The 24,694-nt window shown below is 33.1% G+C and overlaps 1 protein-coding gene across 1 annotated transcript in view; it reads right to left on the bottom strand.

The window, feature by feature from the left end:
• The window catches only part of amon (prohormone processing protease amontillado), a 101,898-nt gene that overhangs the window by 30,494 nt on the left and 46,710 nt on the right, over positions 1-24,694 (bottom strand). Inside the window, exons 4-6 of the mRNA XM_076458091.1 lie at positions 14,580-14,688; positions 4,913-4,950; positions 1,400-1,476 (exon numbers count right to left, since the gene is read on the bottom strand). Of these exons, the coding sequence (XP_076314206.1) occupies positions 1,400-1,476; positions 4,913-4,950; positions 14,580-14,688 (224 nt within the window). The remainder of the gene's footprint in view (positions 1-1,399; positions 1,477-4,912; positions 4,951-14,579; positions 14,689-24,694) is intronic.

A 24,694-nucleotide genomic window follows, 5' to 3' on the forward strand; every position in this document is an offset into this window, starting at 1 on the left:
TGCGACACCTATTATACGAGTACAGACATAAGTCCAGCATTTCACTGGTGCCGTATATTATGGCTATCTGACGCCGTTCCTAATTTTCAACTACTGACGAGAGGCTAGGCAACCCCTCAACAGTACTGTATCACCCTTCTTAAAAAGGATTAGCTGGCACTTTTATAAGGAACACACACGTCAAATGTACAAGGAATGTTTTTTGGTATTGCAGTAATTCGAAACTCGCGATTCGTAACATGCAGAAAGGCTTTTGTATTAATCAATTAAAACCTTCCATAATTTACTGAAGTGAGCCTAGTTTGTACTTGCTTTAGAAATTAACTAATGTTTCAAGAAAAATTGCTAACGAATGGTTTATTGGACATACTGTTGGTATAACTATAGTGGTTTGTACTCTTTTCTGTGGTAAAAAGACCTACTTGGATTATTCAATCTCTAATATCAGGTAAAATTAGGCAAAGTACTTCTAATGTTTTGTTGCCCAGTTTATTTCATACCATTCTGATAAATGAAAAAATTGTATGTTATACAAGTCGTGTGTGTACTTCAAATAGCGACAGTAATAAGAAATACCCAACTCATTCAACTTGTTGTCACAGCACAGTAACTAAAAATAAAATAACTTACTGTTAAAATTAGTCATGTGTGTACTTCAAATAGCGACAGTAATAAGAAATACCCAACTCATTCAACTTGTTGTCACAGCACAGTAACTAAAAATAAAATAACTTACTGTTAAAATTAGTCATGTGTGTACGTATATATCTTAGATAACAATAATAATGGGAAATTTCCTTATTAACTGGGTTATCTGTGTAACAAGGATAAGGGCAATAATGAAAATCTTATTAAATCACTCGTCAGTGTATCATGAAGACAAATAACAATGGTAAACTAACTTATTAAATCACTCGTCAGTGTATCATGAAGACAACAATAGTGATAAAGTAATTTATTAATTCATTTGTCTGTGTGTCATGAATACAAACAACAATGAGAAACTATATTATAAAATCATTCGTCAGTGTATCATGAAGACAAATAACAATGGTAAACTAACTTATTAAATTATTCGTCAGTGTATCATGAAGACAAACAATAATGTAAAAGTCAGTTATTAAACCAGTCGTCTGTGTAACGTGAATTTTAATAATGATGAGAAATATTTCTATTAAATCAGTTGTCTACGTATAATGGATATAAATAATAATGGGAAGACCTGTTAAAGCACTCGTCTGTGAAACGTGGGGAGAGGAAAAGTAGGAAATTCATTAACTGCTAATAAATCGATCATCTGTGTACTTCGGGTGTGTACTTCGGATATGAAGAGAAGAAAAAAGAACTTACTTTTTAACCCTGGTATGTGTACAGTGAACAGAAATATACTAAAATTTACCTGTTAAACCAGTCGTCTGTGTAACGTGGATAAGGAAAAGGGTCGTTACTGCTGAAATCATAGCTGGCTTTTGAGTTCTGTAAACATAAGATGAAATCATTTGGTAAGCGTTTTTACAAATCTTCAGTTGTCATTATTATATATTAATATCACTTTCCAATTTCTTTATTATATTTAAATTGTAAAATATACTTAGGATCATAGCTATCATATGTCTGTCTAATTCTTATGGTCTATCTTATGTATAACCATTATGTGTCTAACATACTATAACACAGTGAGCTGTGAAATGAAAAATTCTAAAACAATTAATGAAATATTAATTTATTAATTATGTAAACAATTTTAGGATATCTATCGGATATAAAACTTATGGTGGAAAGAAATAACGTTATCTTGTGCGGAAGTGAAAAATTTCTGGAACCTCAGGATTGATTGTACTGATTCATGCGGAAAAGGCTGTACATATTTTAACTATAAATATTACTTTTGTTAAAGTTAAAACACAGAATACTATAGTACCAACGATATGGATTATTAAAAAATATTAATATTGGCAAAACACTATATAACAAAATAAATGATATAAGCTAGTCTATTAATAAATGTTTTTTGGTATGTGATGTAAATGACGAAACACGATTTTTAAGCACTTGGTGAATAAATATGTATTCAACTAAAACTCAACAGGCTACTCTCATATTTCAAAGACACTAGAAAACATTATTCGTCTTTTTCTCCTGAAAATGAACATTGGTTAATAACTATTCTTCATCCTGATTCTATAAGGAAACTAAACTTTCGATTAGAGACTTATCTTTTTTCTTGTTCCTGTATTGAAGCTCATATTTAGCTAACAGCATGTTCCTTTATCTTGTTCCTGTATTGAAGCTCATATTTAGCTAACAGCATGTTCCTTTATCTTGTTCCTGTATTGAAGCTCATATTTAGCTAACAGCATGTTCCTTTATCTTGTTCCTGAACTGAAACTGACATTTGGCTAACGGCCTTACTCTTTATATTTTTCCAATAGTGAAGGTGATATTTGGCTAACAACCTTATCCTTTATCTTGTTCCTATACTAAAGCTGACATCTGGCTAACAGCTGTGTTTTTATCTTGTTCCTGTACAGAAACTGACATTTGGCTAACAGCATGTTCCTTTATCTTGTTCCTGTTCTGAAGCTCATATTTAGCTAACAGCCTTATCCTTTATCTTGTTCCTGTACAGAAACTGACATTTGGCTAACAGTCTTATCCTTTATCTTGTTCCTGTTCTGAAGCTCATATTTAGCTAACAGCCTTATCATCTATCTTCTTCCTATACCGAATGTGACATTTGGCTAACAACCTTATCCTTTATCTTTTTCCTGTACTGAAGCTGACATTTGGCTAACGGCCTTATTCTTTATCTTGTTCCTATACTAAAGCTGACATTTGACTAACAGCTGTGTTTTTATTTTGCTCCTGTACTGAAACTGATATTTGGCTAACAACCTTATCTTTTATCACGTTCCTGTACTGAAACTGACAAATTTGCTAACAGCCTTATCTTTTATCTTCTTCCTGTACTGAAGCTCATATTTATCTAACAGTCTTATCCTTTATCTTGTTCCTGTACTGAAACTGACATTTGGCTAACGGCTTTATTCTTTATATTTTTCCAATACTAAAGGTAACATTTGGCTAATAACCTTATTCTTTATCTTGTTCATGTACTGAAGCTGACAAATTTGCTAACAGCTTTATCCTTTATCTTGTTCCTATTCTGAAGCTCATATTTAGTTAACAGCCTTATCCTTTATCTTGTTCGTATTCTGAAGCTCATATTTAGCTAACAGCCTTATCCTTTATCTTGTTCCTATTCTGAAGCTCATATTTAGCTAACAGCCTTATCCTTTATCTTGTTCCTATACTGAATGTGATTTTTGGCAAACAAACTGTTTCTTGTACTGAAGTTGGCATTTGGCTAACAGCATGTTCCTTTATCTTGTTCCTATACCGAATGTGACATTTGTCTAATAACCTCATTCTTTATTTTGTCCCTGTTGTGAAGCTCATATTTAGCTAACAGTTTTATCCTTTATCTTTTACCTATACTGAGTGTGACATTTGGCTAACAACCTTGTTCTTGTACTGAAGTTGGCATTTGACTAACAGCTGCGTTCCTTTATCTTGTTCCTATACTTGAGCTGACATTTAGCTGAAAGCGCTATTACACTGGCGTTGATGATATAATGATAATATTCAGCTCCCGGGTGTAATTACTCATTACACTAATGTTCGAGTAAATATTTCTGAGATAATACATCGGATAATCAATATTTGTCAGTTATGAATCATCTTTCATGTGTTAAAGTACAGCGCTTGTCACGAAATATTCTTGGCATAGAAATATAAAAATTTCGATAAGCACATTAGTTTTATGTATGTAAGTAATTTCTATACAAACTGCAGTGTTTGAGCTCTTAGAAATTCATTGTATCTTGTAATTAGTTTATGAAAATATAATTTCATTAGATGGAATTGGTATAGATTAGTTAAGTCTCACCTAAATGTCAGAGTTTAAAGGTTGTAGCAATTGCAAGCTAAACCTTGCGTACCAATTTCGCTATAAACTTTTTATATCAAATTAAAACCTCCTTAGATAAGTAGGTAACACAACTCTTCTCCGTTGGCACAATGATAAATCAGAGGGTTTATTATGCTAAATATCATGTTTCGATACCTGTGGTAAACAAAGCACAGATAATACATCGCGTAGCTTTGACCTTGAAAATCAGACTAAAAATAACTCAACATTTACATTTTCACTCGAGTGTGCCACGTATAAAACAGTGGTCAGTTTTCAGACTTACAACGCAAGCATCAGGGGTTTGATTCCCTCATTGAACAAAGCATATTGCCTGATTCGGCTTCGCTCTTTAAGAAACAAACAAACAAACCTAGTCGAATAACAACACCTTTACTCACCAAAAATTGTTTAAGAAGAATCAGCAATGGATCACGCACAATGAACAATGTATATTGTGAACAGCCAACAGTTGTTTAGCGACAAATCTGCGTGCTTACGACTCACAAATTGGAGTTTTCATACTCATGGTTGTAGTTATTCCAAACACCAGACAAAACAATACTATGAATAGCTGGTCACCAATACTTTCATTGTTTAAAATAAACAAAAATCGTCTTAAAATCTCGTAAGCCAACACGAGTCTTTACGAGATGTAGTGTTTTTGTGTTAAAGTTTTATCTATATTCTCATTTATATTAAACATATTCGATAAAGAATAACAGTGTTTCTGAATATAACTATTACTCCATCGTTGTTGGCGAGAGAGAAGAATCATTAAGTATTTTGGCTTTTCAAAACAGAAGGTTAAGACACTATTTCCAACTCAATGTGGCAAAAAAAAATTCTGTTATACCAAGTGAGTGTTTGAAAGTCTGAAGGCAGACAGTACAGAGTCCAATGAAAGAGAAAAAATGAATGTTATTAAATGAAAGCACTTACATAATTGTTTCTCAGATCGGGGTGCATATAATCAACGCCTGAAAGGAAGAAAGAAAGTTATACAATGAGAAAGTGTAAAACTTGTAAGACTTCATTGTTAACTTTATCACTAACGCGATGAACGTTAGTTCGCTGCAATATGAAGAAAAGAACGTTAACTTCGAATTGTTTTCGATACATTCCCCAAAACTTAGTATTAAACGAAAGTAGAAAAGTATGCAAGTTCTGTATGATTACATTGTCCTCCACGAATTAACTCATGGAATAAAAAGATTATATTACTTTTGCAAATAATTGTAGAATAAATTTAATTCGTATATTATGATACAACGACTGAGTAATAAAAGTTACGAATGAACTATGTAATAACTATAACTGGATGTTATAATTTGGTAAATTGTCTTTGGAACAGACGGAAGTAAATACCAAATTTCAGAGGTTAATCGGAACTTTGTAGGAAGCCAATACCAAATTTCATTAGTGAATTATAAACAAACAGACGTTAACATTTTATAACTTAGTTCAATCTTCATTAGGCCTAACAACGGAAGTTTTGACACGCATTTCAGAACAAATGAGCTAAAGATGACAGTTAAATAGAAACAATGCTACTAAGTAAAAATATCTCAGAGTTTTAGTTCTATTCAAAATCTTTAATATTTTAATGCATTAAAAAATAAGTCTACCAATCTTACATAAGCGTACTCAGTTTTTTTTTAATGCTAAAGACTAAAGGCTAAAGGCTAAAATATATAGTAATAAACATAGGTGGGACTTGTGAAACGTGTAGAAATATTATAAAATTCACTATATTACTTAAATAATAGGGCTGACATAAACATTAAGTTTTCATGTTAAGATGGAAATATCCATAACTTAGTTGATGACTTCTAGTGACAATGTGGTAAGCGTGAAAATAATTTTTCTTACCGTAAACGCGACATTTTGAGAAAATGCACTTCCTTGGGGATCGCAGCGATACAACGATGTAAGACAGCTAAAATCATTCGTGAGTGAAACAAACATACAACACAGTGAGTGCGGATGTCAATGATAGGAAAGCGCTGTTAACACTTGAGTGTGGTCTTTCACATTGTTGCTGATGTTATTTACACTTACAAGGAGGTTATGTAACTGCAGTTGTTCTTTATGTTTAAAGAGTATTCATATTCTTATAGGTGTCACTTACGTTTGAATGGAGTTTGATATTGTTACAGGCGTTATTCACATTTGAAATGAGTGTAATATTGTTACAGGTGTTATTTATGCTTGAAAAGTGTGTAATATTATTACAAGTGTTGTTCAAGTTTGAATGAAGTTGATATTATTACAGGTGTTGTTTAAATTTGAATGAAGTTTGATATTGTTACAGGTGTTGTTTAAGCTTGAAAGAAGTTTGCTATTGTTACAGGTGTTGTTTAAGTTTGAATAAAATTTGATATTATTACAGGTGTTGTTTAAGCTTGAAAGAAGTTTGCTATTGTTACAGGCGTTGTTTAAGCTTGAAAGAAGTTTGCTATTGTTACATGCGTTGTTTAAGCTTGAAAGAAGTTTGATATTATTGCAGGTGTTGTTTAAGTTTGAAAGAAGTTTGATATTGTTACAGGTGTTGTTTAAGTTTGAAAGAAGTTTGATATTGTTACAGGTGTTGTTTAAGTTTGAAAAAATTTGATATTATTGCAGGTGTTATTTAAGTTTGAAAGAAGTTTGATATTATTACAGGTGTTGTTTAAGCTTGAAAGAAGTTTGATATTATTGCAGGTGTTGTTTAAGCTTGAAAGAAGTTTGATATTATTACAGGTGTTGTTTAAGCTTGAATGAAGTTTGATATTGTTACAGGTGTTGTTTAAGTTTAAAAGAAGTTTGATATTATTACAGGTGTTGTTTAAGCTTGAAAGAAGTTTGATATTATTACAGGTGTTGTTTAAGCTTGAATAAAGTTTGATATTGCTACATGTGTTGTTTAAGTTTGAATAAAGTTTGATATTGTTACAGATGTTGTTTAAGTTTGAATAAAGTTTGATATTGTTACAGATGTTGTTTAAATTTGAAAGAAGTTTGATACTATTACAGGTGTTGTTAGTTTGAAAGAAGTTTAATATTATTACAGGTGTCATTTAAGTTTGACAGAAGTTTGATATTATTACAGGTGTTGTTTAAGTTTGACAGAAGTTTGATATTATTACAGGTGTTGTTTAAGCTTGAAAAAATTTGATATTATTACAGGTGTTGTGTAAGCTTGAAAGAAGTTTGATATTATTACAGGTGTTGTTTAAGTTTGAATAAAATTTGATATTGCTAAAGATGTTCAAGTTTGAAATAAGTTTAATTTGCTTACAGTTGCTGTTTACAATTGAAAGGAGTTTAATATTATTATAAGAGTTGTTTACACTTAAAATAATTTCATATCGTTATAGATGTTGTTTAATTTGAAAGAAGTTTATATTGCTACAGGTGCTACTTTTAAAAGAAGTTTACCATCGCTATTTATTTACGTTTACATTATTTATACATTGCTACAGATGTTTTAAAAGAGCAACTTCGTTTGACAGCAACAAAAATCTTATTTTAGGAATAGGGTGTTTTAAGCATTTTAGTAATAAAATGTAGCCATGATAAAAGTGTGAAAATGAAACGTCGAGAAATAAAATAAAACTTACTGTTTGATCTAACACAGAATTTTGTTAGTTTTCTTTTGATCTAAAGCAGAATTTTGTTAGTTTTCTTTTGAGCTAAAGTATAATTTTGTTAGTTTTTTTAGCTAAAGGAGAATTTTGTTAGTTTTTTTTATCTAAAGGAGAATTTTGTTAGTTTTCTACTTTTGTAAAGTAGAATTTTGTTAGTTTTCTTTTGATCTAAAGCAGAATTTTGTTAGTTTTATTTTGATCTAAAGTAGAATTTTGTTAGTTTTCTTTTGATCTAAATCAGAATTTTGTTATTTTTCTTTTAATCTAAATCAGAATTTTGTCAGTTTTCTTTTGATCTAAAGTAGAATTTTGTTACTTTTCTTTTGATCTGAAGCAGAATTTTGTTAGTATTTCTTTGATCTAAAGCAGAATTTTGTTAGTATTTCTTTGATCTAAAGCAGAATTTTGTTAGTTTTTTTTTTATCTAAAGCAGAATTTTGTTAGTTTTCTTTTGATATAAAGTAGAATTTTGTCAGTATTTCTTTGATCTAAAGCAGAATTTTGTTAGTTTTCTTTCAGCCAAGCATTTTTTTTATGGATTGAACACTTATTTTGTTGGGTTTTTTTTTAGCTAAATGCGATTTATGCAAAATAATACATTTAAATAATTAGAGTGTAAGTGTGTATTTTCTTATAGCAAAGCCATATCGGGTTATCTATTGTGTCTTCCAAGGGGAATCGAGCCCCTGATTTTAGCAATGTAAGTCCGTAGTCTTACCGCTGTAAAAGCTGGGGACTATATTATTGGAAAAAAAAATAGAAGAATTAATAAAAGTAAAAGATGAAAAGAAATTAAATATGTTGCAAAACGCACACAATTTCAGTTTGGTTGTTGTTAATCACAAAGTTACACAATGGGCTACCTGTGCTATGCCCATCATGGTTATTGAAGACACATCTTTAGCGCCTTAAGCCTACAAACTTACTGTTTAGCTATTGGAAACAGATATGAATATAGAGAAAATTATATAAAAATATAAAATTATAATGCAGAAAAATTACCAAATTTTCAAAAATAATAAAAACCCAAAATTTTGCAAATGGTAAAATAGTACAATGTGGCTTTTAAATAAATGATTGTACTTTTCAGTAATGAAAAACTTAAGGAAAAGGGTTACCAGTTACGTTATAAGTTTTTATTCGTTCATGTCATTATACGCTCTTTCTATATTTAGGAAACTTGTATTCCGCCTGAAAGTATTGAGATGACATAATTTGTCCTCCACTGGTACAGCGGTAAGTTTACGGAGTTACAACGCTAAAAGCAGGAGTTCGATTCCCCTCGGTGGACTCAGCAGATGGCCCGATGTGAATTTGCTATAAGGAAACACACACATGACATAAATTTTTCGAGTTTCGTTTTATTGTCAGAGGCGTAGAATTACACTTCAAGACATTCATGTTTTTAACTCTGCTATTATTATACGAAATATCTGCCTTGGGTAATCAACATTACCTTCAAAAATAAATCTCATATGCTCAGGAACATTGTCACGTACGTTTTTTTTTATTTATGCTCCTGTTCGGATCTAGTATGACTCAGTAGTTAGCGAGCCGGACTGTGGATCACAAGATTCACGGTTCGAGTCGTATTCACACTCAAATCACATTCCGCACATTGGGGCCGTTACCGTGTCGTCAAAGTGAGGGTCAAGTCTCACTATTCGATAAGAGAGGGCTAATAGTGTATGTTACTGACTAAGTTTTTTCTCTATTGTCTCTCAGTTAAAAATTAAGAAAGGCTAGCATAGATATAACCCCAGGGTAGCTTTGCAGGAATATCCAAAAAAAATCAAACTAAGTCCTCCTATGTAAGTAAAGCTCAATATTATATACTACGGATACTGTGAACAACATGCTTTAGCTTAATATAGTAGAAATCTCAGTAAACTGACAAGTAAAACTAATGCAGCTTCCACATGAATTTCTGTCATTGTTACATTCAGTGACTTACAACTTCATGACTATGTCATTTAAGTTCTTCTTATGTTCAAACTAAACAGTTGGAGACATGATACAAATGTCGTTCTTGACCCGGAGAGAATTATTCAGCCTGACTTGTGAAATGTCTGTTAAAAAGATCGTAAGTTCGGTTTAAACGTTATCTTCATCAGCAAGGCTTGTTGAATATTTTAAATGAAATAATAACAAATCTTTTAATTTACTGATCTTGGCTCTGTCAAAAATATTAAAAACTTTAAATCATTGATTACACTTGAAAACCATGATCATTACGTCACAAGCACCAAAGCTTGGAGGGCCCGGCATGGCCAGTTGGGTTAAGGCGTTCGACTCGTAATCCGAGGGTCGTGGGTTTGAATCCCTGTCGCACCAAACTTGCTCGCCCTTTCAGCCGTGGGGGCATTATAATGTTACTGTCAATCCCACTATTCGTTGGTAAAAGAGTAGCCCAAGAGTTGGCGGTGGGTGGTGATGACTAGCTGCCTTCCCTCTAGTCTTACACTGCTAAATTAATTAGAGACGGCTAGCCCTCGTGTAGCTTTGCGTGCCATTAAAGATGTCATACACTTCTGGCCTACAGATAGATATACAAGCGACTATTTCGAGGCATCGCATAGGTGAGTTAAATGAATTTTTTGTCTCGCAAAAATCCATTAAAATCTAATGTTAATAAAAACAAATATCGTTTAGAGAATGGAGATCTCCTGGTATTAAAAGGTGCCCGACAAGTGCATTCTCAAGTTCCACTTCATTAGTGGCTCAACACTTCATACGATTTCGCATCATGTTTATTTGTGAATACTATTTAATGCTGAATTTACTAAAAAAACATATCAAGAAATGTTTATGATACAAACCTAGGCCTATCAGCTTCTTTTTACATCTCTAGTGGTATTCCGTGTAATGGCCCTGGTTATGAATTATTACTTTATTGTGCTATTTTCACTGCAGGGGGCCTTTTAGAACACACTCCTCATTATAGGCTTTTCAAAGTCCATCAACCATGCGCGAATGAAGTCTTTCAAGGGCCAATGCAGGCAAACCAAAGACATAGAAGTGCATGGGAGATGTTTATGAAAGGTATACCATTGATCATTGTTTGTACTGGCATTTTACTAAAAAACTAGCATGTAAACTTGTACGTGTGAATAGATCCTCTATATTTACCAAACTATCTTTTCCTTTCTGTCATCAAAACCATATAAAAAAAGAGGGAACCCTCAATAGCCGTAAGATTTGGAATTTTTTTAGGCAAGTTAAAGTGAATTGTTCGAAGGGACTTTTTTCTTTCTGTTAACTACATTTTTGTGCGCTGCCAATGCCAAAGAGTGGGCGCGCATATACCTGATTCGATTTTATTACTCACCAGAATCTATACTAGCCTGACTCAAACAGAAATTCTTTTAGATAGGATTAAATTATATTAACCTGTGAAAACTTGGACGTGTTCAAATACATCAGTCGAAAGGGTACGACCTCTTGAGTCCAAAACTTTAATTAGATGTCAAATCCGTGAATAGACGACGGAGCTATGAGCTGAAACTTTTACTTGAAAAACCCAGAGTTATTCTATGAGCCGCTATATTGTGACTAAAAATGTATTTTTTTCACTATTTAGTTTTGTTATAACATTTGGCTGAAATGTTTTTCCATTATCCGAGTGTTTGATTTATTATTACACAGTAATCTATAGTTACCGTAAATCATTGGGAAAAAATCAAAACATATTATGTATCATTTCTAAATACTGTAATATCAGAAGGACGAAAATATTCCGTCCGGGCTTTGAATACACTTAAGTAGTTGTACGTTCAGTCCTATGTGACGAAATACTAACAACTTTTAGTCCCATCTGATGATATACTTCCATGTCGCATGACGGATATCATTGGCAGTTGATTTTTTGTTATTGTTAAGCTATGCGCTTTAAGAAAGCTTGTGAAAGTGATTATTATTTTACTTTTGTTGACCAAATATGTGTAAATTATCGTGTTTATAGTTCCGATAAAAAATTCTGCTTTACCTGCAAAGGACGAAAAAAAGATTCTTGGGTTATTCATGGTAAGAAGGATTTAAACTTTCTTCGTTGCCTACAGTGCGCAACTGGTAGCCGGTTGTGGAGTAAACTATTTTTCTTTCTTCTTGCTGGTGGCCCGGCGTGGCCAGATATATTAGGACATTCACCTCGTAATCTGAAGGTCGCGGGTTCGAATCCCTGTCGCACCAAACATGCTTACCCTTTCAGGCGTGGGGGTGTTATAATGTGACGGTCAATCCCCCTATTGGTTGATAAAAGAGTAGCCCAGGAGTTGGTGGTGGGTGGTGATGACTAGCTGCCCTCCCTCTACACTTATATGCTAAATTAGGGACGGGTAGCGCAGATAGCCCTCGAGTAGCTTTGCGCAAAATTAAAAAAAACAAAAAAAACAACAGGCAAACAGATACACGAACCAAACCATAGATTAATACAGAATAAATGGAAGGTTGAACAACTGTGTTAGCAAATAATGAACTATTTGTTTACGTTTTATGCGTACATGCTGAACTAAACATTTACATGTCGATTGATAACCATACATCATTTATATATCTACTCGACCTTTTCTATATCTATTACGAAACGAACTTCAAACAAACAAACAAATATTCTTCCTGAAATCATGACTTCCCTTATTTTACTTATATGGTTCAACAAAACAAATACTTTTTTATACGAAACGTTAAAGTTTCAAGACTTCCATACTTTTCTAATTGCGAAATTGAAGTTCGTATTGAAAAGTTCTATAATGTAATCTCATTAGAATAGCATCCGTTCTAGACGCCATACTTTAACTGAATTAAAACAAGAGAATCAAAGCTTTTAATCTGTCTCACAGCAGGCCATTTTTATATATGAGACAGTGATTTACAAAACTTTTATTATAGACTGGTAACAACACTATTTCAGTCTATCTCCTACATTTTCTTTATAATTCCTACCTCAGAAATATGGATAATATTAAAATCCATGATATGCTAGGGTTGTAAAAAAAGAAGTTCATATCCTACAGAAGATATTTACGTAAGTTTACACAGGCGGTGGGTTTTCACACAAAAATGAAGTTTATTTTCTGGTAGGCTCTCTCACAAATGTACTTCGAAATTAAATTGTTCTATAAGGTGGCGCTATCAGAAATGTTGAATATAGACGTTGTTTAGAGTGTTCAAAGTATTGTGTTGTATAATACAGTAATAAGTAAACTTACCAGTTAAATGAGAACACCATCATTACAGTTAAAGATTTAAATTGAAGCCTAATTATCGATTTGTCTGGCGGATTGTGTTTGAATATAGATTTTCGGTAAAATACTAGCGAAACTCTATACTTCTGAAATTATAGTAATTACATATAAAACACCGCGTGTGTGACTATTAAGCTCGAAGTGTATATATAATACTGTAAACATGTGCTTGTCATATAAAATTTACTAGTTCATTATTCTCTGGCGAAACTACCGAAAATATCTGTGTGTGTGTATATCAATATAATTTATAAGACCATATTTATTCTAAATTCTATCAATAACAGCCATAATTTTCAGTTACTTTTTCATTTTGTGATTGCGAAGCTTGGCTTTGTTTTTGATGCTGGTCTAATTGGTTCTAATTATTCCAAAATTAAGGACATTAATTAAATTGCCTTTATTTGATTTTGTTTTAAAAGACAGTAGTAAGAACGATTGCTATCAATGTTTTCAACACTTTCCACCAAAACAGCTAAGTATCAACTGGTGTTTAATTTAATAAGTTGTCCTAATTACAACAGTTTTCATGCAAATAATTGGACAAAAATCACTGTTGTTTGTCTCCTGTTTTCATTACGACTCAGAGATCATATCAACTAAATACAAAGCAATTTACTTTCGACGTGAAACACTTACTACAGTATTCCAGTTTATTCAAGGACTAAATATAATAAACTTGTACGTGCTAAGTAATAATCAGCTCAACTGACAATTTAAAGCATTGTTTGAAAATTTATCAAGTCGGGTTTGTAATCAGCGACCTGACTTTATATTAATTACGTACTTATGCTATTATAAAAGTAATGGTGCGGCCTTAACAATTTTTAGCAAATATTTAACTGGTATTACAGCGTTGAATTAAAATATTTACTTTAAAGTGATATTTTGTGTTTGATATCAAGAGTTATTCAAAGTATTCAGCAACTTCAAAATCGCCCACTCAAGTAGTAATTTAGCACTTGAAAGTGAGTCGGTGTTTTTGTTGACAGGTGGAAACTGAACATAGTTTAAAACAATAGTTCTTTTAAAGACCATCCATGATTTAAAAGCAGTTCTCGCCGGCTTTCGTGCGCAATGTGTTTGATGTTACGTTTTCAAATAAATTAAAAATTACTAGAAAATAAGCAATGATATACATTTTCAGGACAATAATAATATTCAGTTTTGCATAGTTCGTAGTGGAACAATTTTTGTATGCATGCATTTAAATAAATTCTGAAGTAAATTATTTATAAAGACATTCATGTATTAACAGTTAGACAAACCACTTTCACCACAAAAATGGTGTAAAAATGGCCTTTAGAGAAGCTACCTGCAATAATGATGATAAAGGGCAGTTTGTAACGTATAGATTATGTATATGTATTTAAATGCGAATTATGGATAGAAATGTTGTAGAAATATTAGTTATATACGATAATATATACGTCTATCATGGTTTGAGATTTTATTGGACCTGAACCTAATCTGTATTCAAAAATACAATGAGACTTCCATGGAAATGGCTGTAAAAAACAAAATATGAACAAGTAAAAAAGGAAAAAACCAAGCACGCCCCCTATCGCATCGTAAAGTACCAACTTTTGAAAATGGTAAGTTTGTAAACAGCCATAAACAGCATGGAAATAATTATTCTATTTTTTCGATTAACTACTTTAAAACATATATTAATGGGGCGTTACTTTAAAAAAGTAATCAAATTATGGATAAATTTGATAACAATTTCCTACTTACCATCGTCCATGATGGCTGTTGTGACATTCTTACCGGTATACCCTTGAGCCCAGGCTGCTTCAACGTTCAAGTCCAAGCGTCGTTTACCACCATTCTGGCCAACGTTTTTCTAATCGTTTGTGCAAAATCAGAAAGCAAAGAAAAAAACGCATTGCTTTAAAAATTATTACAAAATGTTAATCACCTTAAATTAGAAAAAAATAAACAACACAAGTTAGTCTAGAGAAAGTTTGAAAACGAAATGAAATGAAGATTTTGAACACCAGCTCAATAATGTTTGTATACTTTATTTTGTAAAAGGAAAACACACACGAAAGGAAATAAAAAAAAACAATAAAATAATTTGCAGTGAAAGCAATCCTCGTAAAGGCCTGAATATTGTTATATATATTAAGGGTGTGGCTCGAATGGCATGTTATATTAAAAGCAGTGGCATGCAATAAAGCATTTGGAGGAATATTATTAACTTGAACAATGAAATGCTAAACAGCTTGTAACATCGGTACAATTTTTAGTTACAAGCACATTTTAAGAAGGCGAAGATATATCAGTATTAGACTCCTTTTTTATTTTATCAAAATTAAATATACATGCAAACGATATTCTGAAAGCTGAATTGTGTGTGAATATTAAAATTTAAAGGAAGGTATTTAAAAGCCGTATAAGTGCTATGAAGTTTTACATAGTTAAATGTAGAATGAAACTTTGGTGAAACAGTAAATAGTTCATTCTTTTTTTGAAAAAATGAAGTTCTGGTGAAACGGTGAAGGAGTCATTCTTCTTGAAAAATATTTTCAAAATGTACACGAATTGTTAGGTGTAATGAAGCTCAAAGTGGATTGTATTTAAGCACAAGGTTAAACAATGGGCTTTCTTTGTTCTACCCACCAGGAGTGTCGAAACTGGGATTTTAGTATTCTAAGTCAAGTGGACGTACATACAACAAGAATGAAAACAGCTGAGCTTCTACACAAATAGTTTGAACAACCTTCTCATATTTTCTACGTAGAGCCCTCTGGCGGAATTTTCAAACTTTATTTAAATTATAAGTTTGTTTCAAGCTCTGTAAATAGCTTTAAACTATAAAAGTTTTTTTTTAATTACTAAACAAACAGAATAATAACGCACGACAGTTTTTGAAACTGTTTAAGATCAAAAGACTGTCAGTCATTAAAAGTAAACGTATTTCAGAATGACGGAGATGGTCAATATTTAATTAATGTTTTTATCATACAATTTTTGCATTTTCAACATTTATGTTACATCCAAATAATAACACTAATAGTACTTTAAATATCGTTAAGGCAGGTAGGTAGTTCTTAAAGCAATAGAAAAATACAATAGTTTTTGAATAAATAACGGAGATAAATAAGGAAGAAGTTAAAGTTGTTGGATGTTGAGAGTAAAAACTGGACTTCCGGAAATTCAGATAACGTTTCGTAGTGTAGTACGAAACATAACAAAGTCATGAAATTTTCGTAGAGTTTTCAACTAGACCTTAAGAATTAGATGACTGATTATACACTTGACCGGCACACCAACACTCCACTAAGCCAACGTCTGACATAGGGGTGCATAAATTCCAGCTCTTCCAGCACAGTGCATCACAGAGGTCCTGAGAGAATCAGAAAGTAAAGCCTTGAACATCGTAATGTAACAAGCCTATATTCGATCAAGATGCAGATTTGACCGGCTTGTTGGGTCCTGATTACTTTCACCCTATTTGTTTATTTTTTGTTATTTTGTACAATGCTCCGTGGGAATGAAAGGGCATAGAGATAATTAAAGTAAAGGGTATCATTTTTATTCCCCGTGCCTTTGACAAACGTCTAAAATAAATAAATCACTTATTGCACAACGACTAACAGAAATGTGAGTAAATGTATACCGCTTATCCAACACCTAACATAAATGTGGGCGGATATAAATTTGTTATTTAACATCTAACAGAAATGATATAAATAAACCTGTTATTTCACACCATATAGAAATGTTGTTATAATGAAACTCGCTGTGAAACATCTAAAACAAATATGGGTAGATAAAAACTTGTTAACCAACAACTAACACAAATATGGGTAGATAAAAACTTGTTAACCAACAACTAACACAAATATTGGTGAATATAAATTTATTATACAACAACGAACAAAAGTATAAGTAGAAATAAATTCAGTACACAGCAGTTAATATAAATAACGACAGACATAAATTTGTTGCACAATGGATAACATATGGTGTGAAATTAAATAAGTAATTTAGTATTAAAGGTTCTTATATTAATTGTAATGTTTCGTAAACTAAATAAAACTAATAAAAATTACACTTCACTAATATACTTCAGTTCACGCTGTACCAATTGTTGTCAAGCGATTTCTTAACTAACATACTAGGAGTGTCCAAAAGGATTGTGGCCCGACCTATAAAGAAAAGAGAGATTGGTTAAATATGTTTTATTTTTCAACATAATTTCCTTTTGAGCATTTTATATCTTTCTGAAAGATCTTCTTTGTTCTAAGTCCATGACTCGATCGTATGCACGAGATTATGATCACTCTGAAGTATTCGATCTTTCAGAAAAATGTCAAGATTATGGAAGAGAAAAGAGTCACATGGAGCTAAGTCCGGTGAGTAAAGAAGTGACTCAATAATTCGAAGCCCAATATCGCGGATCTGTAGAATTGTCCTGATGGAAGAGAACATTGTCCTAATGGAAAAGCGCTTCTCTCTTGACAATACCCTTCCTTTTTCTTTTTATTCTTGTCTTCTCTAAGGGTTTAAACCCCTTTCTTACTAATCAACCAGTAAACCACTTTTGAAATCTTCAAAACATTGATGTCACGATCTTCCCAGCAGATGGTTGTAACTTGGATTTCATTAGGGGGGATGAATTTCGGTACTCTCTTTACAAACTTTGTGAATTTGTTTCCAGGTAGAAGTGGTTAATCCAAGTTTCATTCAAAGTTACGAATCTATTGAAACCTCGGATCCCTTTCTGTTCAAGCGAAAACATTTTTTCAACCTATTTGGCACTTACCTTACTCGTGGCCAAATTGTTGTGCAAAAAGCTTACTACAGTACTTTTACCAATTTCCACTTCATCTTCACATTATTGTCTACCACGCTTACACTCAGTACACCACTTTCCCATGTTAAATATGCCAGACCACCCTCTTTTAATGTCGCTTCCATGTTGAATACGTCAGAGAATCCTCTACCAGTGTTGCTTCCATGTTCTGTTGGATTTATTGTGGTATTATTTGCTTTTTTAACAAAATATGTGATCACGACACGTCCCTAATTTATCAGGGAAAGACTAAAGGGAAAGCAACTAGTCATTACCACCCATCGCCACAACTCTTGAGCTACTCTTTTATCAACGAATAGTGGGACTGACCGTCACATTATAACGCCCCTATGCATGAAAGGACGAGTATATTTGGTGGGACGGGGATGTGAACCCGTGACACTCAGATTGCTAGTCGAGCGTCTTAACCACCGTGGTCATATCGAGCCTATTTGTTTTGTACATTTGCACAGAGCAACACCGAGCTACCTGCGCTAGTCACTTGTAATTTTGAGCTGACAGACTTGAGGAAAGACAGCTAATCCACATCAACTATTGCCAACTCTTTGGCTACTCTAATGAATACTGGGGTGTTTATCATCACTGTAAAAACGCACCTACAACCCCAAAAGGGAGCATTTGGTTTTCAAGCAACCCACGCAAACTCCGGAACCTTAAATATATAATTCCACGTGCTAATCCGTTAATCATGCCTAGCTGTAAAAAGTTTAAATTATCGATTAATTTTATGTAATAAAGTCGTGAGATCTGAGCGGTTTATAAAAACATTTGAATTTTTCAGGCCGAAGTTTGCTAAATGAATGAATGAAGGAAAAAATGCTGACTAGTCTTTAAGTTTCACTCAGAAGAGGAAAAAAAACAAACTGCTCTTCAACATATTATTTTTGTAGACACAACAACAATATTCTTTCACACACTCTGAGAATCCACTTTCTTACTAAACTTCCAAATAACGCCCCCATATTTTTGCAATACGTTCCTTTCCTAATACGGGGCCCAGCATGGCCAGGTGGGTTGAGGCATTCGACTCGTAATCTGAGATTCGCGGGTTCGAATCCCCGTCGCATCAAACATGCTCGCCCTTTCATCCGTGGGGGCGTTATAATGTTACAGTCAATCCCACTATTATTTGGTAAAAGAGAAGCCCAAGAGTTGGCGGTGGGTAGTGATGACTAGCTGGCTTCCCTCTAGTCTTACACTGCTAAATTAGAGACGGCTAGCGCAGATAACACACGTGTAGCTTTGTGTGAAATTCAAAAATAAACAAACAATTCTAATACGGCACAAGCATATGAAAACTTATGTCACACATTTTATGACAGTGGGTACTTAAAACTAATAACAACTTAAGCACAGAAGGGATAGTATGTCTAAAAATGTGTGACCTAATAAAATATTTCGGGACTCAAATGTGTGTTTGAATTACTCATAGATAATTATTTTGTGTCTTTAATGACGTTAAAATTTCTACTTCATCGAACATCAGCCTTGAAAACTAGCACACCTGTTTCTCTGAGTATCAAACATGGTTGATTTTCTACGTTCGAATATTTTTTTTTCATAGATTGTTAATAGTGTATTAAATTCAATGTTGATAGTATTGTACCGTTTCATAATCACGTAACATATGAAGTTTAGTTTTTAGAAATTATATGTGCTTGCTCGATAAGTTTTAACAAAGAAAATTATATTGTTGTATTTTATTGTATTACTCATACCAAAGGCGTCGCTAGATACTTAAAAGATGTGAGGTTCAGGCTCGTAGGGCCTGGAATTTTGGGCTATCCAATGAGATGTCGATCATAGTTTTCTATTCTTATTTTTCAAAACATCAACTAGGGATTCGGGGCTCGGGTCCTATGTGCGAGTGCCTACCGTTGCCTCTATCCTATAAATTATTGATCACTGTTTAGTATTTTTGACAATAAAAGGTATCTGTTTGTTATGTTTGAAAACCGAAATTTTAATGAATATTTCTGTGATCGTCCTTGATGACGAGAAACCCACTTGAAATAAAAAATATATCTCAGAACGGCTGGTATGGGTATTAACGCTTTTATTGATAAGGAGAGAACAACGTTTCGACCTTCAGGTTAACCTCAAGATGACCTAGGAAGGTCGAGACGTTGTTCTCTACTTATCAAGAGAAATGTTAATACCCATACTAGCTGTTCTGAGATATATTTCTGTGATCGATTACGGTAATTAGTTTAGCTCCTATTTTACTGGCACAGCAATATATAGATAGTATTTCAATTCTATCACAGAAAGATGCATATGCCTTGGAACTAATGTTGTTGTTGAAATTTCGCACAAAGGGCTATCTGTGCTAGCCGTCCCTAATTTAGCAGTGTAAGACTAGAGGGAAGGCAGCTAGTCATCACCACCCACCGCCAACTCTTGGGCTACTTTTTTACCAACGAATAGTGGGATTGACCGTCACATTATAACACCCCCACGGCTAGGAGGGCGAGCATGTTTGGCGCGACTCGGGCGCGAACCCGCGACCCTCAGATTACGAAGCGCACGCCTTAACGCGCTAGGCCATGCCGGGCCCCCCCTTGGAACTAATACTTACAAATATATCATGTAACTCAATTGTAACAAGACCTACAGATGTGCATCAGATACACAGAATCGGCAATACCGCTGCTTCTAAAATTCCTTATTTCTTTTTTTTTTTTTATAAATATGATCCCAATCTTATGATATTCTAAAATTAAACCAATAATCTTGTTGTTTGAAAAATGTATAAAGTTTCTTATAGTTACATTTCCATAAAATATTTTTTGATTACGACTGAAAAATGATTGGACAAAAGGAAATTTTATACCTCAATCCAAGAGGTTTCACATTTAACGACCAATACTAGTCGTATTTTCTGAAACTAAATATAATAGCTCGGTGTTTTATGCGTTAGTTTTCTAATAAACTAGTAGTCTCTTGAAATTTCACACTTTAATTCTCGTCTTGATACTGTTTTACATTCAAACCGGCGAGATTCATACGTGTGAGGCGAAACTCCATAAAATAGGGCGACAGCATAACTAACACACAGGAGTCGTTTCCATGGTGAGAACGTCGAAACACTTTCCATCAATATTAATAACAAAGAAAAAAACCTTTTTAAAGGACTTCAGTCTTCCTATAACGTACTTTGTTAACTGATTTTAGATATTGAGCAATTTTGTTATGCGACACGGGAGGACATGAATCGTAGTTCTAACTTACTTACCGTGACTTTACTTGCGTCATTATTAGCTTTCTGCACATCTTGAGAAGAATAAATCTTTCTTTTTTTTTCCGTTATGAAAAATAGTTTAAAACAGAAAAAATCAACAGCTATGCAAACTTTATTGGAATACTCTTTTATTAAATATTACTTTCCAGAATCTAAACCCTACTAAATGAATTCTGTTGAAAACAGCGAGTAATGCTGTAATAGTTGCTTAACTTCAGTCTGCTTAAATATTTTTTTAAATTCCTTTCTTTGACACAAAAAAGTAGAATTTTTTTTTTTTTGCACATTTCACCACGTGTCATAAAATAGGAGAAACAGTATTAATCAACCAACTGATTTCTTGTTTTCGTTTTGGTCTTTTCTGTTCGTAAGTGTTCGAAACTGCAACATTCAAAATTGTTTAAATGAAATGTGAAATAAATGCATCATTTCGGTTAGGTGACTCTCGTGCTCCTCAACCTCTTAAAAGTACCGCAGGCTAATTATGCATCTACACTATACTTGGCAAAAAAAAACAACAAATTTTATGGCGGTAAGTGATGGTCAAATCATTAGTCAACTATTAAACACCTGATAATCGGGATATTCTTTAATCTTTGTTGTTTCTTTCTCATTTGTCTCAAACAAGACACAAAATAAATAAATTTTGTATTACGAAAATTGTCTTGATAGTTTATAGTAATTTGTAATTGGAAGTTAATTTCTGTAACATTTTAAAAGAGAAATATCCAGTTTCACGTAATTTTTTATGTATGCATTTATATGTTTTTGAATATTTGTTTTCAACTATTACAGAAAATATAACACTGTGGGATATATTTTTGATGCCTCAATTCGGATATTAGCTGGAAGGCGCTTAATGTTAAGATTAACCAAATTTATTGAAGTAGTCCTAGAATAGCTAGAAAGTTCGAAATATGACGTCAAAAATCTAGTAAATTCAGATGGTAGTGAGAAATAAGAGTTGATAATAAATACGAGAATCAATGAAATACTGAGCCAATTTTTTCAGTTGGTGACGTGCCGGTCGTTCAATGAAGATTTAGGTTCAGTGAATTTGTTGCATTTGTGTTAATTATCGCGTATATTCAGTTCCTTGGTCGATTAGCTTTGAAATTGCACAAGTAAATTTATTTTTACATTAGTGAGTAGTACAGTTAGCGTAGTACTTCAGTTTGGAAATAATCTATAAACTCAAGCCTGTAAGTTATAATAGTGAACAAATGAAGGCAGCTTGTAGAAATTTTAAAGAAAAAATAAACTAATTTGTCTTCATTAATTGATCGCGCCCGAGTCGCGCCAAACATGCTCGCCCTTCCAGCCTTGGGGACGTTAATATGTTACGATCAATCCCACTTTTCGTTGGTAAAAGAGTAGCCCAAGAGTTGGCGGTGGGTGGTGATGACTAGCTGCCTTCCCTCTAGTCTTACACTGCTAAATTAGGGACGGCTAGCACAGATAGCCCTCGAGAAGCTTTGTGCGAAATTCCAAAACAAACAAACAATAATTAATTGGACTGGACTTGACATTATTATTAGCAAATGATTTAAAATAACATGCTCGACGAAAGAAAAAAATGTTACAACACTATATATTGATACTGAACTTTTAATTAGCTATTCATTAGTACGTTTTAGATAAGTAATATTTCCTTTAAAGAGTAATTTTATAACACACAGTGGTAACATTTGTGGTAACAAAAATCTCCGCAAACACTTTCGAATATTTACCTGAGCAAATCTCACTTATCACTATTCATTAAAATTAGTACAGACTTCAAATGGCATGCTATCGCTTTCAGAATCTCCAGAAAAAGAAATTATATCTTCATAATCAAAGTGACAAAAATAGCAACATCTCTATATCTGTGCCCTCCATACAACTGCTATTATATACACTTTGCCTAGCAGCGCAACCAGAGGTTTGACATTTACTGGTTTAAGCTATTTTATCTCTTTTGAAGCAGAATACTGTGCTATTATTACAGGCTATAAAACTGTCTCAATTTTCGTCAAATCATGACCTTCCAAGCTTTTTGTATTATGAGAATTAACTAACAATGTTCGCCTCCAAATGTAATACTGGCAGTTTACTATCTGTGAATGTTGTTTAGGACTGTCTTTACAAGATATCAATCGATCGCATTGTTGTGGATTTTGACAGAATATCTTGTATCTAAGCTTGTTAGTATTTAATGAAACTGTAACAGTCCCCATTGGCTCAGTGGTAAGCTTGAGAGCTCATAACGCTGAAATCTGGAGTACTATTTCTCTTGGTGGAAACAGCTGAGATAACGTACGTTGGATTTTCTGCTCAACATATGACCAACATATTCTACCGCCTCTCGTAGTCTAAACTGTACTCATGTTTTATAATTATTGCTCTAAACTAAACTCAGTTTTTTCTTAATTATTACTCTAAACTATATGCGGGTATTAATAATTATTGATCTAAACTGTATTCAGATGTTTAATTATTGCTCTAAACTATGCATAGAATTTTTAAATTATTGATCTAAATTATACTCAATTTTTCTTAATTATTACTCTAAACAATATTCAGGTATTTTTCAATTACTGCTCTAAACTGTACTCAGTTTTTAATTAATGCCCTAAACTTTAATCAAGTTTTTCAATTATGCTCTGATATATATTTAAGTTGTTTTTTAATTATTGCTCTAAACTATATTTAGAAATTTTTAAATTATTGCTCTAAAGTCCTGAACTATAGGCCTGGCATGGCCTAGCGCGTTAAGGCGTGCGCTTCGTAATCTGAGGGTCGCGGGTTCGCGCCCGAGTCGTGCCAAACATGCTCGCCCTCCCAGCCGTGGGGGCGTTATAATGTGACGGTCAATCCCACTTTTCGTTGGTAAAAGAGTAGCCCAAGAGTTGGCGGTGGGTGGTGATGACTAGCTGCCTTCCCTCTAGTCTTACACTGCTAAATTAGGGACAGATAGCCCTCGAGTAGCTTTGTGCGAAATTCCAAAACAAACAAACCTAAACTATACTTTTCCAATACCAACCTGTATAGAATTAAAACATCAGTATCTGGTGATGAGATGATAGATTCTTTGAATTCCTCGTTTGTTGCAAGACCTTCATTCTTTTATGGCCAGCAAATCTTCCTGATAATATTATACTCTCTGATAAAATTTCTTGAAAAAAATATCATTTCAATAAAGACAAAGTTACTGAAATTGTATTTGTTATTGAAATTTGAAAGAAAAACCTTCTAGTGTTAGATAAGAGCTGGTCTGTAGATTTGTCTCCTCTTTTTCGTGAATTTGCTGAAGCAACGCGCCTCTGTCTTTCTCTGTGTGTTTCTTTTAAGTTTTCGTAGTGATATTTACAGTGACTTTCCAAACACAATATCATTTTATGAAATTATTGTACTTTAAAATTAAGAACCTCACTTTTAAGATGTAGTGCAAAGCTGCACGTAGAGCTGGCAGCATTGCAGCCACCTAGACGAATACAGCCCACGATTTTAGCGTTATAATTCCTCAGGATTATTCCTGAGCCAAAGAGGGGACTGGTGTAGTTTTTCCAGATATTAACAAACTTACTTATAGTTTCTTATATACCAGTTATATATGGAAAAAAATCATTTCTTTTGCAATCATTGATGATCCCTAATCCAAACCCGATAAAAAAACTATTTTTGACTAATAATGATTATAATTTCTGTTTTAAATAAAGAATAAATTTATAAGACTGCTTTCGATTTAAAACAAAACGAAACAATAACTATTCAGTGTGATGTCATAGAGAATTGGTCATTTTTTGG

Source organism: Tachypleus tridentatus, chromosome 1, assembly GCF_004210375.1.
Source record: "Tachypleus tridentatus isolate NWPU-2018 chromosome 1, ASM421037v1, whole genome shotgun sequence".
In the NCBI taxonomy this organism is placed as follows: Eukaryota; Metazoa; Arthropoda; class Merostomata; order Xiphosura; family Limulidae; genus Tachypleus; species Tachypleus tridentatus.